Source organism: Rhipicephalus microplus, chromosome 3 (genome assembly GCF_043290135.1).
Source record: "Rhipicephalus microplus isolate Deutch F79 chromosome 3, USDA_Rmic, whole genome shotgun sequence".
NCBI classification, from domain to species: domain Eukaryota; kingdom Metazoa; phylum Arthropoda; class Arachnida; order Ixodida; family Ixodidae; genus Rhipicephalus; species Rhipicephalus microplus.
The window spans coordinates 73,462,085-73,475,999 of NC_134702.1; the positions used below are offsets into that span (position 1 = coordinate 73,462,085).

Here is a 13,915-nt window from a genome sequence, read left to right on the forward strand (position 1 = left end):
TACATGCACCAACAAAAACTGCACTATCCATAATGCCTATTCCCATCATTGCAGTCAACCTATGGCGCATAGCACCACAATGGCACGGAAACAAATACAGAACTGCATCTGTACTGGAACACTGGTAGACCACTGCAGAACACAAACCGTTATTGACGAGGAGAAAACAGCTCAACAGTGTACCATTTGCACATGTGTGCATAATGTGCACTTTTTTGCCTATCTAGTTTATTCAACGTTGTGTTTACACTTCATCGTAGAATTATTTGTAACTGAATGTGCATATGTGCTCTTACAAGGTAGGTCATTTAGTTTTCTAATATATAAAGTACATAAATGGAAGGCTAGCAAGTGTAGAATGTTCTGTTGCATTCTTATGAACACTAATTTTGAATGCTTTTGCTTGTGAGCAGAGGATGCATTAGTAAAACATATTTGAGACAGTTGTGCCAATGTTTGCTACAACACACGAATTGGCGCGTTACAAATGGAACGTCGCACTTTCAACTCGGACATCCCATGCCAGGCACGCGTGGATAAGGTGCACTTTTGAAATACGTGTCATAGATTTGCATAGTCGTGAGCACTGATGATATTGAGACATTGGATAATGCAACAATAACGAGCCTTTTACAGGACAAGATATTAATTGCAGTATTATTGTATGAGACTTTATGATTGCGACATAGTTCGAATTACATGCAGCGAAGAAACAGACTCTGAAGATTAAAATCACTCGGCGCGTGCAAAAATATGTCTTCATAACGAACGTTACCAAATATGAAAACTGAGGAGATGTTGTGCGATGTGCAAACTCAGTGAAGGAAAACGAGCCTTACCAGAGCATTTAATTCTTGGCGCTGCGCCCTTTGGCTGTGCCTATCTGGCGGTCCTGTCAAAGAACATCTACCAGTTTCAGCATCTCACGTATTCGTAGTGCGTGTTGAATGGAAATGAATTTTTATGCGGTATTCATTGTTCAGTGTAGGGTGTTTAGTGTCGATTTTTATGGTGAGAGAGTGACCGCAGCAAAGCCCACGCGCTGTCTTGTATACCATACAAGATACATGCCATGCAAGATACATACCATACTTTTATCTTAATCTCCAAGTTCTGTGTGGTTCGCTCAATGTCCACGTGCAAAATGACTTTACGGTGTTTACGCTTTAACGTGCAAGAATGAGTGTATGCACATGTAGTTTCGGTTCGCCGGGCAAAGAAACCGAAACTAGGCGTTCACCTGGCGTGAACGAACTTTTGATACGGCAACAATGGGCAAAGTTATTGTGTTCTTTGTTTACATTCATTTTTGCCCGCGATCTCGCTTCTCTTAGGATAGGGAGCCAACGCTCAACTCGTGCTCACTTTCGCCTCACTACTAGCACATTTTCTCAGGTATTTCGATGTCAGTGTTCAGCCTCAGGGTAGTTATAAAAAACCTGCAGGATAGCCGTGAAGATGAAGACGACCTTGACATGGACTCTTACATCGCGGCATACCGAGAGCTGTCCAAGTGAGTAGCGCGATTGCACAGCTGTTTTCTTATTACCGCTTAGTGTCACTTCAATGTTTATACTACTGATGGCAAAACCGCTCAGAGGCGACGGTCATACGTCGTCTCACTTTGATATATAGCGTTAATTAAATTAGCGTGCGCCGTCAGCAGAAGGGCGTTGATACTTCGGAAAACCTTGACATAATCGTGTCCCGCGATGCGAAGCGATTGTGATAACGCCCTCCCCATGTATACGTGGTCGTTTGTAGATGCGAAATGTAGCAGATTGGGATACATCCCTGTCCTGGTGTTCTCCGCCAATTCCTTTCGCTTTTAATGATTGCTTTTGTTTGTGGTCACGGTTGCGACAGGAAGCAATGCATATATATACGACGTTTTGGGCCCCATTCATTGGCTTGCGTGCTCAGTGTGCGCTCATTTTGAAAGCCACCGGCTCGCTTGTTGAGACCACGCGCCTGAGCCGGCCTGTATTGGAAGCTGTTTCGCTAAAATTGTAGACGAAAGCTAGACAGGGCGCGGTTAAACTGCAAGTTGAGTGGAAGTTAATTTTGATGCCGTGTTCACTCTTACTTTACCCGGTGCTTTGGGATCAAATAAACGAGGCTCCATGTATCCCGTATCGAAGATTGGTGCAGATTTGGTCCAGTGTTTGCGCTTGAGGTCGAGCAGCTGTCTCATTTATTGGCAAGTCGACATAGCATCGTTGCGCAGAGCTCCGAACTTTTGAATGACAGCACTTGAGCGTCTCATGTTTAGTTGTTCTGCGTGTCTTAAGTTTTGTTTAGCAGAGCTGCTAGGCTGAGTTATGCTTGTCATACATGGCACTACGCTTCCACTCATAGCAGCGCAAGAGCCTACGAATAACAGGACAGTATATTATTCATAAGTGCTGGTTCTATGATCGCGGGACTTGCTTAAGACTCAGTGTGTGTGATCCGACCTTGATGTAGGACAGTTATCAAACTACCTGAAGTCTAAAATAACACACATCAACTATTTCTTCCTGAATGTGTAAAGACTAACTTCAAAACTGTGCCCTCGTCTGAGAAAATACTGAAAAATATTCTGACAATGCATTCATACTGTCTTAACGTGGCTCACAACTAGTTTTGTGCATTGCAAATAAGCAAGTGTGGTACACATCACTTATCAGCAGACATGTCTTCACTACGCGGAACAGCTGCAAAAGATGATGAAATCTTTTGTGAAATGCTCAGTGCTGTGGGTGCAACATGAAGTAATATTCAATACAGAACAATAAGCACGGGCTGCTCATAGGTTTCTACTTGCCTGGTTTTCTCTGGCCAAGCCACCACATTTTTACAGTGAAAGCTGTCGTGAGATCACAACACCGGTCGCGTGCGCACCGGTGTCTGTACCCACTACCTCGTGAAATAAGAAAAAAAAAACCTAAATAAAAACACAAAGGACACAATGAGATTCGAACCCAGGTCGCCTGCGTGCCAGCCCAGTATTCTACCGCTGAGCCACACCAGTTTTTTTTTTCTTTATTTACCACTGAGCCGCACTGGTCACACCAGTGCTTGTAACTCATCTGCATACTGACCTTAGGCAGGCTTGGTGTTGGGAAAGTGATAGCAATATTAGGAGTAATAAGGCGTTTTAGAACCGCAAAGGAACAACCAGGTGTAACATAATGCGAACTGCGCAATAACTGGGTCATCGAACGCTCCGATTATTTACAAAAGCTTGATCTTGTTTATTTATTTACTGCAGCGCATACCCACTGTGAGGCATTGTGGGGTACTTCTGGCATAAATGTTCTGGCATAATTCTTCTTTGTTGTCAGCCGCAGCACAAAAAAATTGCATGAAGTTCCTTGCGAGTGTGCAGCGGGTGCCACGTTTCTCCAAAGAATGGTGATGGATGGCATATTGAGTGCCTGCCTACTGCACAATGATTAACGCTGTAGTGGGTACCCTTCAAGTGTGCTTGCAGCAGCTACCCAAAGAGTGTTACAAAAAGGGCTCTGAAAGGCCGCTCTTCCAGCTTCCGCTGGGACTGTGTTGCAAAGATTTTTTTGTTTCGCCCGTGTGTATATACACGCACACAATATTCATGCACACCTTCCGTGCGCATGCCTGTTGTAGTGAGGGGAGGGACCTTCAGAGACCTCCGCCACATACGTACCGGCAAAGCATCGCGGCTGGTACACATTTGTTTTCTGAAAAAAGGCTCTGAAAGGCCACTCACTCTTCCAGCTTTCGCTGTGACAATGCCATGTGTTCCGCGCAGGCCTGGCGGTTTTTTTAGACAGTGGCACGGTTGCTGGTCTGAACGTAAGACCGGCCATCGTTGGCTGTTTTTTTGCTGTTGTATTGAAATAATTTATTGATTTTATTTTTGCATCTTATCAGTGTAAGTTCAGAATGTTGAAGATACTGAATATTTTCAGTCAGTCGCCAACACTCTCGTGCAATTTACAACCAATTGCTGTGTGGTTCCCTTAAAAATGCAAAGTAATTGAGCCGTCTGTTTATATCAATAATTTAACTAGAATGAGGAATGAACATCAGTGGCTACATGCTTGCATCTTGAGTGTAAGTTCTTTGCCTTTGGAGCAGTGAAAAGTACATCACTATCTGTTCCGACCGATTGGGGACCTCAACCTGAGAACGAGAGCTGTCTGCTAACCGTGGAATACAAATATTATTCATAATTGGTGGGGATTTAAGTCCGAAGTGGATAGCATATATGTAGACGGAATTTTTTATCTGTGCAATCAGAATGGTTGACTTACTGTTTTCTTTATTTTTATTTTTATTTTATCGTACATGTACTTTAGGTTGCCTTCTGACTAAAAATTGAGCATGTAATCTGTTTTGCAGCATAATTTTCTACCACCTGTATACTTCCCCCACCCCCAAAGAACTGCTTTTTTTCTAGTGTTAAAGTGCCAACCCTAGAACTCACTACATGAAAATCTCATGCAGTATTCCAGCACTGGCACATAAATAATAGACAAGGAATGATTGTGGCTTGAGAATGAAAGCTAGAAAGGCCCATTCGCATTGGCAAAAGACAAAGGCTGCACAACTGGGAACCAAGCAGCAATACTAACCACTTTTCACACCAGCTAATGGCATCTAGCCATCGTCACACTGATGTACTTCATGTGTGATGTCACAGACATCGGCTACTGCCAATGTAAAATAATTTAATGCATCGTTCGCAAACTTTGAGAATGCAGCCACGTCGTTGTAATGTGAAGCACCGAGAACGCCACATTTAAACCAATGCGACCATTTGCAACTACTTGCAACCACCTTGATTGTACAACTGATGCGAGTTGCTGGTGTGAACGTGTCTTAAGATATCTCCTACATGTTACAGTTGCCCATTTTTTACTAAAATTTGCAATAGGGCCTGTAAGCGGCCCGTTAATCTTTTTACGTTGAAGATGTACATGTACGTCATCTGCTAACAGCCATAAGACAGTCAGAGGTGTACACGTACTTCATTGCCTGTATGTTTGAAATGGACGTTATTTTTGGTCATTTCTCTTGCTTGGCATATGCTGCCACACTGATGAAATGTGTGAATTTTCGTCCTTGCGTCGGTGTTTCCAGTTTTCTTTTTTTCTTTACAGGGGCCCTGAAACACTTTTTTAAGTAACTGTGGAATGGATTCACTAAAAGAGCTTATTGCCTCACAAATTCAACGCCGCAAAAATTTTAAGAATCCGTCCAGTACGAGCGGAGTTGAAAAGATTTGTCGCATGCTGCAATTGCGTTCTCTCTTCTCTTGTCCCGGCGAAAGCGCTGGAGGCTAAGCAGGGAGGGATGGCAGAGGCAAAGAAAATACATCGCATGCGCGTTTTGACCTAGAGCATTTTATTCTGCTTTTTCCATGTGATCGCGCGCACACGCGTGGACAAGTCGCGACCTCCCGCAGTGATCCTTGTAACTTCCAAGCGTGCATCGCTCAAATCAGCCAATGGCTGACCGATGGCATTCTACACGCGATTTTTGAGCGTCTTCTGTCATTTCTCGAAAGAAGAGAAAGCAATTTTTAGCTGACTTAGATAATTTATTGTGAATTCCTGGCCACGTGCAGCGCTATAATATTTGGTTTGCGTGTTATCGGAAGCTTCTACTACCGATCCGCAGCTTTTTCTGACCATGCTCAAAAATTGTTGCAGGGCCTCTTTAATGCCTTGCTAATGCAGGGCATCGGCTAGTTTCGGTTTTGTTTTTCAGCCGATTGCCATCTGTTGCACTCACAAAAGTGATGGCTTTCTAGTTCAGAATTTTTCAAATGGTGACTGATTTGTTACTCTCTGATTTTTTTCTGCTGAGTAAGTGATCACGTTTTTTTCCCTGTGAATGCTCTCTGACACCAATAATGCTACTGCGGTCCATTTCGTGTCCAAGAGACTTGCAAAACCACTTCCTTCTCATTGGCAATAAGACAAAAGATTAATACTGGTTTTAGACTTGTTTTATCTTTCTGGACAAGCTCAGAATCACATAGTTTTCTTTAGTGCACTGACCTGCGTAGTTTGCCTCAGTGAGCTCGGGTTTCTCTGTCGCAAGTCAGTCCAGCAGTGATTCCTCCGAACTGCTGCTCTCCTGCCAAATCTGAGTCTGATTCAGTTAATGGCAGCCCTTCATGCTATTTCAGCTACTTGCGAGTTAAGACTCTGATGTTGATGAGTGAGCGGCATCTTAAAAGCGTGGGCGGCGACACGATGCTGACTGGATAAAAGTGGTTTTTTTCCCGCCGTATTTTCATTTAACATGACTTCATGCACTTATTTTGTGTAGTCTGCGAACTATGCATATGTTTATTTTAATGCAAAATTTTTTAGGTCACATAAGATTTTTCCTATAATTTATCTTGCTCTTACTCACGAATAAACCATGTGTGTGCAAACACGAATGTTTTTTTTGTCACATTAGTCTGCCAAAAATATTTTAGACAATTTTTTCTGAAATATATGTGTCTCAATAATTTAATTCAGTAATGAAAGATGCATATTTTTGGGACACATTTCACCAAAACGATAGACCCTCAAAAAGGTTATAGTACAACCTGGTAGTCACATAGAGATATTGCTTTGAGAATGTTTCATTGTTGAAGAGCTTGAATGCACCAACACATCTCTTATTCCCCCTTCCTCCCTATCAATAGAATTAGTATTATTAGCTTGTAATGATTGCAATTAAATATAATTATGGTTTATAAATGAATTGGATGGATCCAAAAATGTAGTCAGGCATGCATGCTAAAAAACCATCTAAAATAGTGCTGTAAATATTTACTGAATATCGTAGCATTAAGGGCAGGGAACTTCATGCAACATTGTATTTATTAATTGCGAAGGCCCCGCCGCTGTGGTCTAGTGGCTAAGGTGCTCGGCTGCTGACTTGCAGGCCGTGGGATCAAATCCTGGTTACGGCGGCTGCATTTTTGATGGGGGCGAAAATGCTGTAGGTTGGTGTGCTCAAATTTGGGTGCACGTTAAAGAACCCCATGTGGTAGAAATTTTTGGAGCCCTTCACTACGGTTTCTCTCATAACTATAGGGTGGTTTTGGGATGGTAAACCCTACATATCAATCAATAATTGTGAGGAGGGCAGAATAGTATAGGAAAAATGTGGCATCGGTCAAGCAAAGATTCTCAACAGCGGAGTTACGTGTCTAAAAATTCTGGTTAGACTCTTCTTCAAAAGAACTGGAACCCACACTTGCCAACTTCTCCCTACCATGCATATTTAGAACTGTGCCCATGAAAGCACTCGAGTGTTGTATGAGCAACCACCTTCTCGGGGCCCTTCCTTGCCCCACAACTCTGCTGGTTTTTGCCAACAGGTTCTTCGAAGGCCTCGGTTCACTGTTTGGCTTCATCAACTCTGATGTGAAAAGCAAACTGGACATCTTGGATGACTACCGCAAGTCAGATGATGTGGGGGACAACTACGAAACGCTCAACTCCATGATCGAGTACGAGAAAGAGGAGGGAATTATTGCGGATGAGAAGAAGCCGTCAGGTTCGCGGACGCTACTTCGGCTCCACAGAGCCCTTGAGTTCATCGCTGCTCTCTTCAAGTGAGTGTAGGCTGTAGTGCTTAAGGTTTACACTTCTGTTTTGAAGGAACGCTATAAAGAACGATGCTTTTTTTTTTTGAATTGGTAAATCACTCTTTCACAGTATCAAAGATGCCACATTTGCTGCAAGAAGATGCTTGATATGGTAGAAAACACGCAAAAGGAAAATGTGGGTGCAGACGCCAACTTGAAGTGTCCTCACAAGTCTTTGTGACCTCACAAATTTCGACCGCCTCTAGTAGCGCCTGTATAGTTTGTAAACGGCAAAAATGAACTGCACTGCTTTATAAGAGAGTGGGAGACCTGGCAAGTTTCAATAAGTTGCATTGAGCGGATGTGGCTAATATATGAAAAAACGCCTCCAAATCCATGATGGCAGGATGTTGCCACCCGGGATCCTATCGGGAAATTTAAAAGGGAATTTTTTTACATTAACGGTGTCATTTATTAGTAAACTGATAGTGTTTAAATTATGGGTGTTATACTTCTCAGAAATCAGTTTGTCACTCTAAAGTAACTTGTTGTTTGACATTAGTTTTATTTTAAAGCAACATATTCTTTCTGAACCCTGCCAGGCTTTGCTGAAATTATCTGCTGTTGCTGTCTTGCCATATACTAGTCAATACAGGATAGCAGTAATGGAATTAATTGGCTTCCTACATTCATACATCCTACAGACAGGCTGCTTGCTGTCTGGCTTCATTTTGTACGAAATGAGGCAATAGAAAAATAAATAATGCTACGAAATACTTTAGCCTTAAAAATGAAGTTATGAATAAGGCCTTTATGATGGTCACGTCATCACGTATATCAATGATGCTTGCACTTGTAGCACCTATGCTTTGAATCGAACGGCTAACTTGTTCATTAACACATAGTTGGACTTCATACTTTCTTAGCTAAAATGTTTTACATATCTATCTCTGTAGTCTGCTGCGATCGACTCCTTGGCGTTCTGGAAACACGCGCAAAGTGTCGGCTGCGTCTGCACTTTTTGCAGTCCAACCATGAATTACTTGCAAGTTCAATGCTGTTCTGTGCATTCATATTTATTTCATGCATGTGTGCTTGCAACTCTACCTGTTAGGGCTGTCACATAGTAATCTGGTTGAAATCGAGAGCATGAAACACATTCAACTTGTTCTTTTGGTGCTGCATTCCAGCTAGGAGTGCTTGAAAAGGTATGCACCTGCAATATGTTAATATCACAACTTGCGTTGACGCTAGGATATACAATTTCTAATATTGATGGGTGTCACGCACTTCTAGTAAGGCCCCGCCGATCCAGCAACAGCATTGTGGCAGACTTGCAGGCTTCCGCTTTACGCTTCGGCCTGCGACGTCCAAAAGGCCTCGAAGTGGTACCTTTCCAATTTTTTTGTAAGATGGTTGACCTGTGCGGAGTTGTACGTGTAGTGATGTTATGGTTAACGATGGTATTCGTACAACAGACATGGACATTTAAAACAGAACAAACAAGCATTTAATTAAAACGAGGGTAATGGCAGGAACTCGTAGAAATCAGCTGAGAGCAAAAATAAAACACACCCAATAAAAACGAGAACAAAAAGACAAGCTATGCTTTAAGACAATACTACAAGTACAATTATACACAAAGCGGTATGGTAATTGAATAGCTGGACATAATAGAAACTAAGAGAGACACAAAGAAAAAAAATAGCCCTGTATCTGCTTGCTAATCTGCAAATGTCGTCGAAAGATGAATGTCACGCGTGTGGAGAGAGTGAACGAAACATTTATTTGATGTTCTGCGCAAGAAAATCGGTGAGTGGTATTCTGGAGGGTTCTGCATTAGAGTGCCTCCAGCGTGCAGCGGTGATGAAAGAGCGCATCAAGGTGCAGAACACGTGAGACATGAGCGCTATCTAGCAGTTTTCTTGGAAAACGATACGCGCGGTTCTGAGACGGGCGTGCGCCCGTCTCAGAGGTGATAAGGTGTAGAACGCAAGGCGACGAGTAGGTGCCACCACCGTGGCGTCTTAGCAAATTATTGGAAGCACTTGCCTTTCGGGCAAGCGTTGCATGGTCAGCACAGCGTGATAAACACTACGGTCCTTAGAATTACTTACGTATGCCTTTTCTAGCAAAGACGCACATACAGAATATATATGAGTTGTTATGGTGCCTCAGATATGCACAATAATTGCTTTTTAATTGACAATCGCACAAGTATGAACGCTGAATCTTGAGCAACATTGGTGGACACTGCGAATTGGGTCGGTCATATGGCGCATCCACGGGTGCCGTTCAAAGTACCCGGTACCGTTAATGGTGGACAAACAGACAAGTGTACAGACAGACAGATAGACAGACCAACATTTTTGCGTCGAAGGTCCCCAAGGAAGACTACCATATTTAAAAAAACTACGAGACAGATTGTGCTCCCGCTTTGGAGCTTGTCACGCAACGCAACGCTGCGCACTTGAAGGAATATTTAAAGCTGAGTATAATAAAATATTTTGGTAACAAAAAAAAAGTCACAGAAAAAGAGTTCGGTATAGACCATGCCAGCTTGTGGTGCTCGTAGAAGAATTGATGGAGTTCTACAGATGGTCTCGCCAGTTTAGGTAGACAACGAGGGTGCCCGGTGTTGCAGCCAGCTCAATTCGTTGCATAGGACACTTAATGCTCGCCGCCTACCCGAGACTCGTAACACTGCTGATTGCGCTCTTGAATGATTGAACGTCGACTAACTGCCGAAGGGGTGAAATTCTTCTGGGGCGTATGCATGCCCCCTGGAGGTCATTTCTTCCGAACACACACGTGCTTTTTCGCTGTAGGTGCAGGGAAGGCTCGGGGAAGCCATTCCCGCATTGTCCATTGCCGGAAGTTTTCCAATACAAAGGCACCCTTCCTTCGATGAAGGGATGGGCAGGTGACATTGGCTGATATTTGGGACATTGAGAAACAATCTGATTACCAATACGATGGTCAGCGTCACTTTGGTTTTGTGAGGACATGATTTTACAGATGAGATTGATTTTGTGTATGCGTCTGTAATCAAACAGTGTAGTAGACAGCGCTCAGAGTGTGCCGTGCTTATGCATCATGTTGTAAATCTCATTACTTTTCACCTATGTTTGGCACTACCACGTCCAAAGTGGATGCTCGAGCAATATTAAAAAAAATTGCAAGGGTGTGCCTTCTCCTTTGCATTGCAAGCAGGATTTAAGATATAAGCTCGTTAGAGTTGTACAGCCTAGTGTAGCAGCTCTTCCAGCTTGCTTTGTTGGTGTGGCATGTGCTGCAAAATCACCTGGGAGCTGCACACATTGTCTAGAACTAAAGAAACTCTGATGTGTAGTTTGTCCAAAACTGTGATCGCTTTGAAAAGTGGCAGCTGTTTTGTTTGATCACATTTTCTCTAGAAATAATCAAGAATGAGCTACAATGTTGTGGCAGCCTGAGTCAATGCGCAGTAGGAACTGTCCTGAAGTGATACATTCATAAACTCAAGCGCTGCTTGTATTGCTCTAAAGACAAGGTAAAAAATCTCATTCCTTTTTTTTTGTCCAGAGCTATCAGCACTGCCAACGATGATGCATCTGTTGCGAAAATGGCAAAAGAGAGCTACGACCAGACACTTGCCAAGTATCACCCGTGGCTTATCAGGAAAGGAGCTTCGGTTGCCATGTTGACTCTCCCGAAGGTCCAAGACGTAAGAAATTTTTTCGCCCTTTGATTATCTTCATGTCCATCAATATGCGCACACAATTCGCCCGCATACAACGTGTACAGAAGACTTCGTGAGTCGATGCATTATCAGTAGGTGCTGGTTACATGTGGCTACTTCACTCGTCACTGGTATATATGTTGGTTTTGTTAGTTTGTAAGGATCAGTTCAGAGGTTATTAATGCATACAAGAATAGGAAAACAGTGCAGCACAGGTAGAGAACACTCAGGGGTAAAGAGCCTGCCTTCCCTGTTTTGTTTTCCTAGTGCAGGCATGTAAATAGCTTTTAGTGTGACTTCACAACAGTGTGCCTACTTTTTCATGAAGTGGCTCGTGCCTATTTTTGAGACTGAAATAAATATGAATACAATATTGCAGGATTGAACCAGATAACGATTATTATATCAACAGTGTTAAGGCGTTTATTAACCGGCAACCAGCGAGCATACACAATGGCGACAGTCACGGCGTAGCATGGACTCCCAGCGCAAGCGGCGTCCTTGTTGGGTAGCCCCACTAGAAGGTACTCAAGAGTTCGACCCATTTCAGAGTGTGGAGGCTTCGCTACAATTACCCCGGGTTCAAAGAGAGAACCGCTTGGCGACCTAACAGCTTGTTACTATGAGCGGGTCATAATAATCCTTCAGGCACTCCACGTTGACGATGTCGTGCCCACGGCGGCGCATGTTGGAAGATTGTTCGACGGGTTCGATCATTTAGTTGACCGGAGATGAGCGCTCGATGACACGGTAGGGGCCTTTGTGTTCGGGAAGTAGTTCTGAATAAAATCCAGCTACAGGGGTCGGGATCGAGAGCCATAGAAGCGCACCAGGAAGGAACGTGGGCTCAGAAGTGGTGAAGCAAACACGAATACTTTTCTGCCGCTCTTGCTCATGCGTCATAAAATTCTTGGCAAGCTCGAGACACTCTTTAGCAAGCCTGGCTGTCTCAGAAATAGGTGCACACTCAGATGGATCTGGTGTGTACGGGAGTATCGTGTCCCTGGCTTGCGACGGGTGCCTTCCATACAGCAAAAAGCAAGGTGAAAAATGGGTCGTGCACTGAGGGGCAGTGTTGTAGGTGTAGGTGACGAAGGGCAGTATATTATCCCAATTCGTGTGGTTGGTGGCAACGTACATCGAAAGTATGTCGCCGAGGGTGCAGTTTAAGTGAGGCCATTCGTCTGCGGGTGGTAAGCAGTAGTTTCGCGGTGGACAGAATGGCACTCCGCCAGAATGGCTTCATCGACTTCCGAAAAGAAGACTCGGCCTCGATCGCTGAGAAGCTGCTGGGGTGGTACGTGGCGCAGTATGAATTGATGTAGCAGGATGCACGCAACATTATGCACAGTAGCCGCAGGGAGAGCGGCGATTTCGGCGTATCGCATTAAATGGTTTACGGCAACGATGGCCCAGCAGTTACCAGCCGACGTCAGAGGAAGTGGTCCATACAAATCGATACCTACACGCCCAAATGGACGGTCAGAGCAAGGTAATGATTGCAGACAGGCGCGCGAAATGTGTGCTGACGGTTTGCGGCGCTGGCAAGCGAGGCAAGAGCGAAGTGAACTGCTGCACGTAGCGGTACATCCCGCGCCAGAAATAGCGTTGTCGAATGCAGTGGTAAGTTTTGGATACCGCAGAGTGCGCACATTGCGGATTGGAATGGAAAGATTCGCGTATCTCCGACCGCAGACTGCGAGGTATCACAAGTAACCACTGTTGGTTATCAGCGTCGTAATAGCGTCGATGTAGGAGGCCGTCGTGGATGGCGAAAAGGTGAGCTCGACGTTGCAAGGCAGGCGTGAATGGTGTTGCGGATGGATCAGAAAGCAAGTCGATCAGCGGGGCGATCCAATTGTTCTTTCGCTGTTCGGTAGCGAGGATGTTAACATCGATGGCAGAAACAGCAGTTGAGGTTACTGAGCAGGGCACGTCGTGTTCGGGTAGAGAAGAGCGTGAGAGGGCATCGGCGTCAGCATGCTGGCATTCGTTGCGGTACGGCACGCAGACGTCGTAGTCTTGTAAGCGAAGAGCCCAACGGGTGAGACAGCCTGAGGGATCCTTCAATGATGACAGCCAGCATAGTGCATGATGGTCGGTGACGACATTGAATGGGCCACCATACAAATAAGGTTGAAATTTTGTAAAGGCCCAGACGATTGCCAGGCACTCTTTATCCGTGGCGGTGTGGTTTGTCTCGGCTCTCGGGAGCGTACGGCTTGCATATGGTACGACATATTCAGGAAACCCGGGTTGGCGCTGCGCCAGGACAGCACTGAGGCCTACACCGCTGGCGTCCGTGTGCACCTCCGTTGCGGCTGTAGGGTCGTAGTGGCGTAGAATGGGAGGAGACAAATGGCGGAGCTTTGCGAACACATTGTCGCACTTGGATGACCACAAATTGAGGGGCTCATTACTTCCAAGAAGCTTCGTCAGCAGAGATATGATCGTGGCAGAGTTCCGTATGAAGCGTTGGAAATATGAGCACAGGCCCACGAAACTACGCAGTTCTATGACGGACGAAGGTTTGGGGAATTCGGCCACGGCCCAAAGCTTGGCCGGATCAGGAAGAATGCCGTCCTTAGACACGACATATCCTAAGATGGTGAGTTGCCACGCTGCAAAGCGGC

At 44.6% G+C, this 13,915-nt stretch overlaps 1 protein-coding gene across 1 annotated transcript in view; it reads left to right on the forward strand.

Annotated features, from left to right (window-relative positions):
* Window positions 1-1,284: 1,284 nt before the first annotated feature.
* LOC119160924 (ceramide-1-phosphate transfer protein) overlaps window positions 1,285-13,915 on the forward strand; it is a 31,305-nt gene continuing 18,674 nt past the window's right edge. Inside the window, exons 1-3 of the mRNA XM_075889822.1 lie at window positions 1,285-1,513; window positions 7,352-7,588; window positions 11,126-11,267. Coding sequence (XP_075745937.1) covers window positions 1,404-1,513; window positions 7,352-7,588; window positions 11,126-11,267 — 489 coding nt within the window. The 5' untranslated portion in view covers window positions 1,285-1,403. The remainder of the gene's footprint in view (window positions 1,514-7,351; window positions 7,589-11,125; window positions 11,268-13,915) is intronic.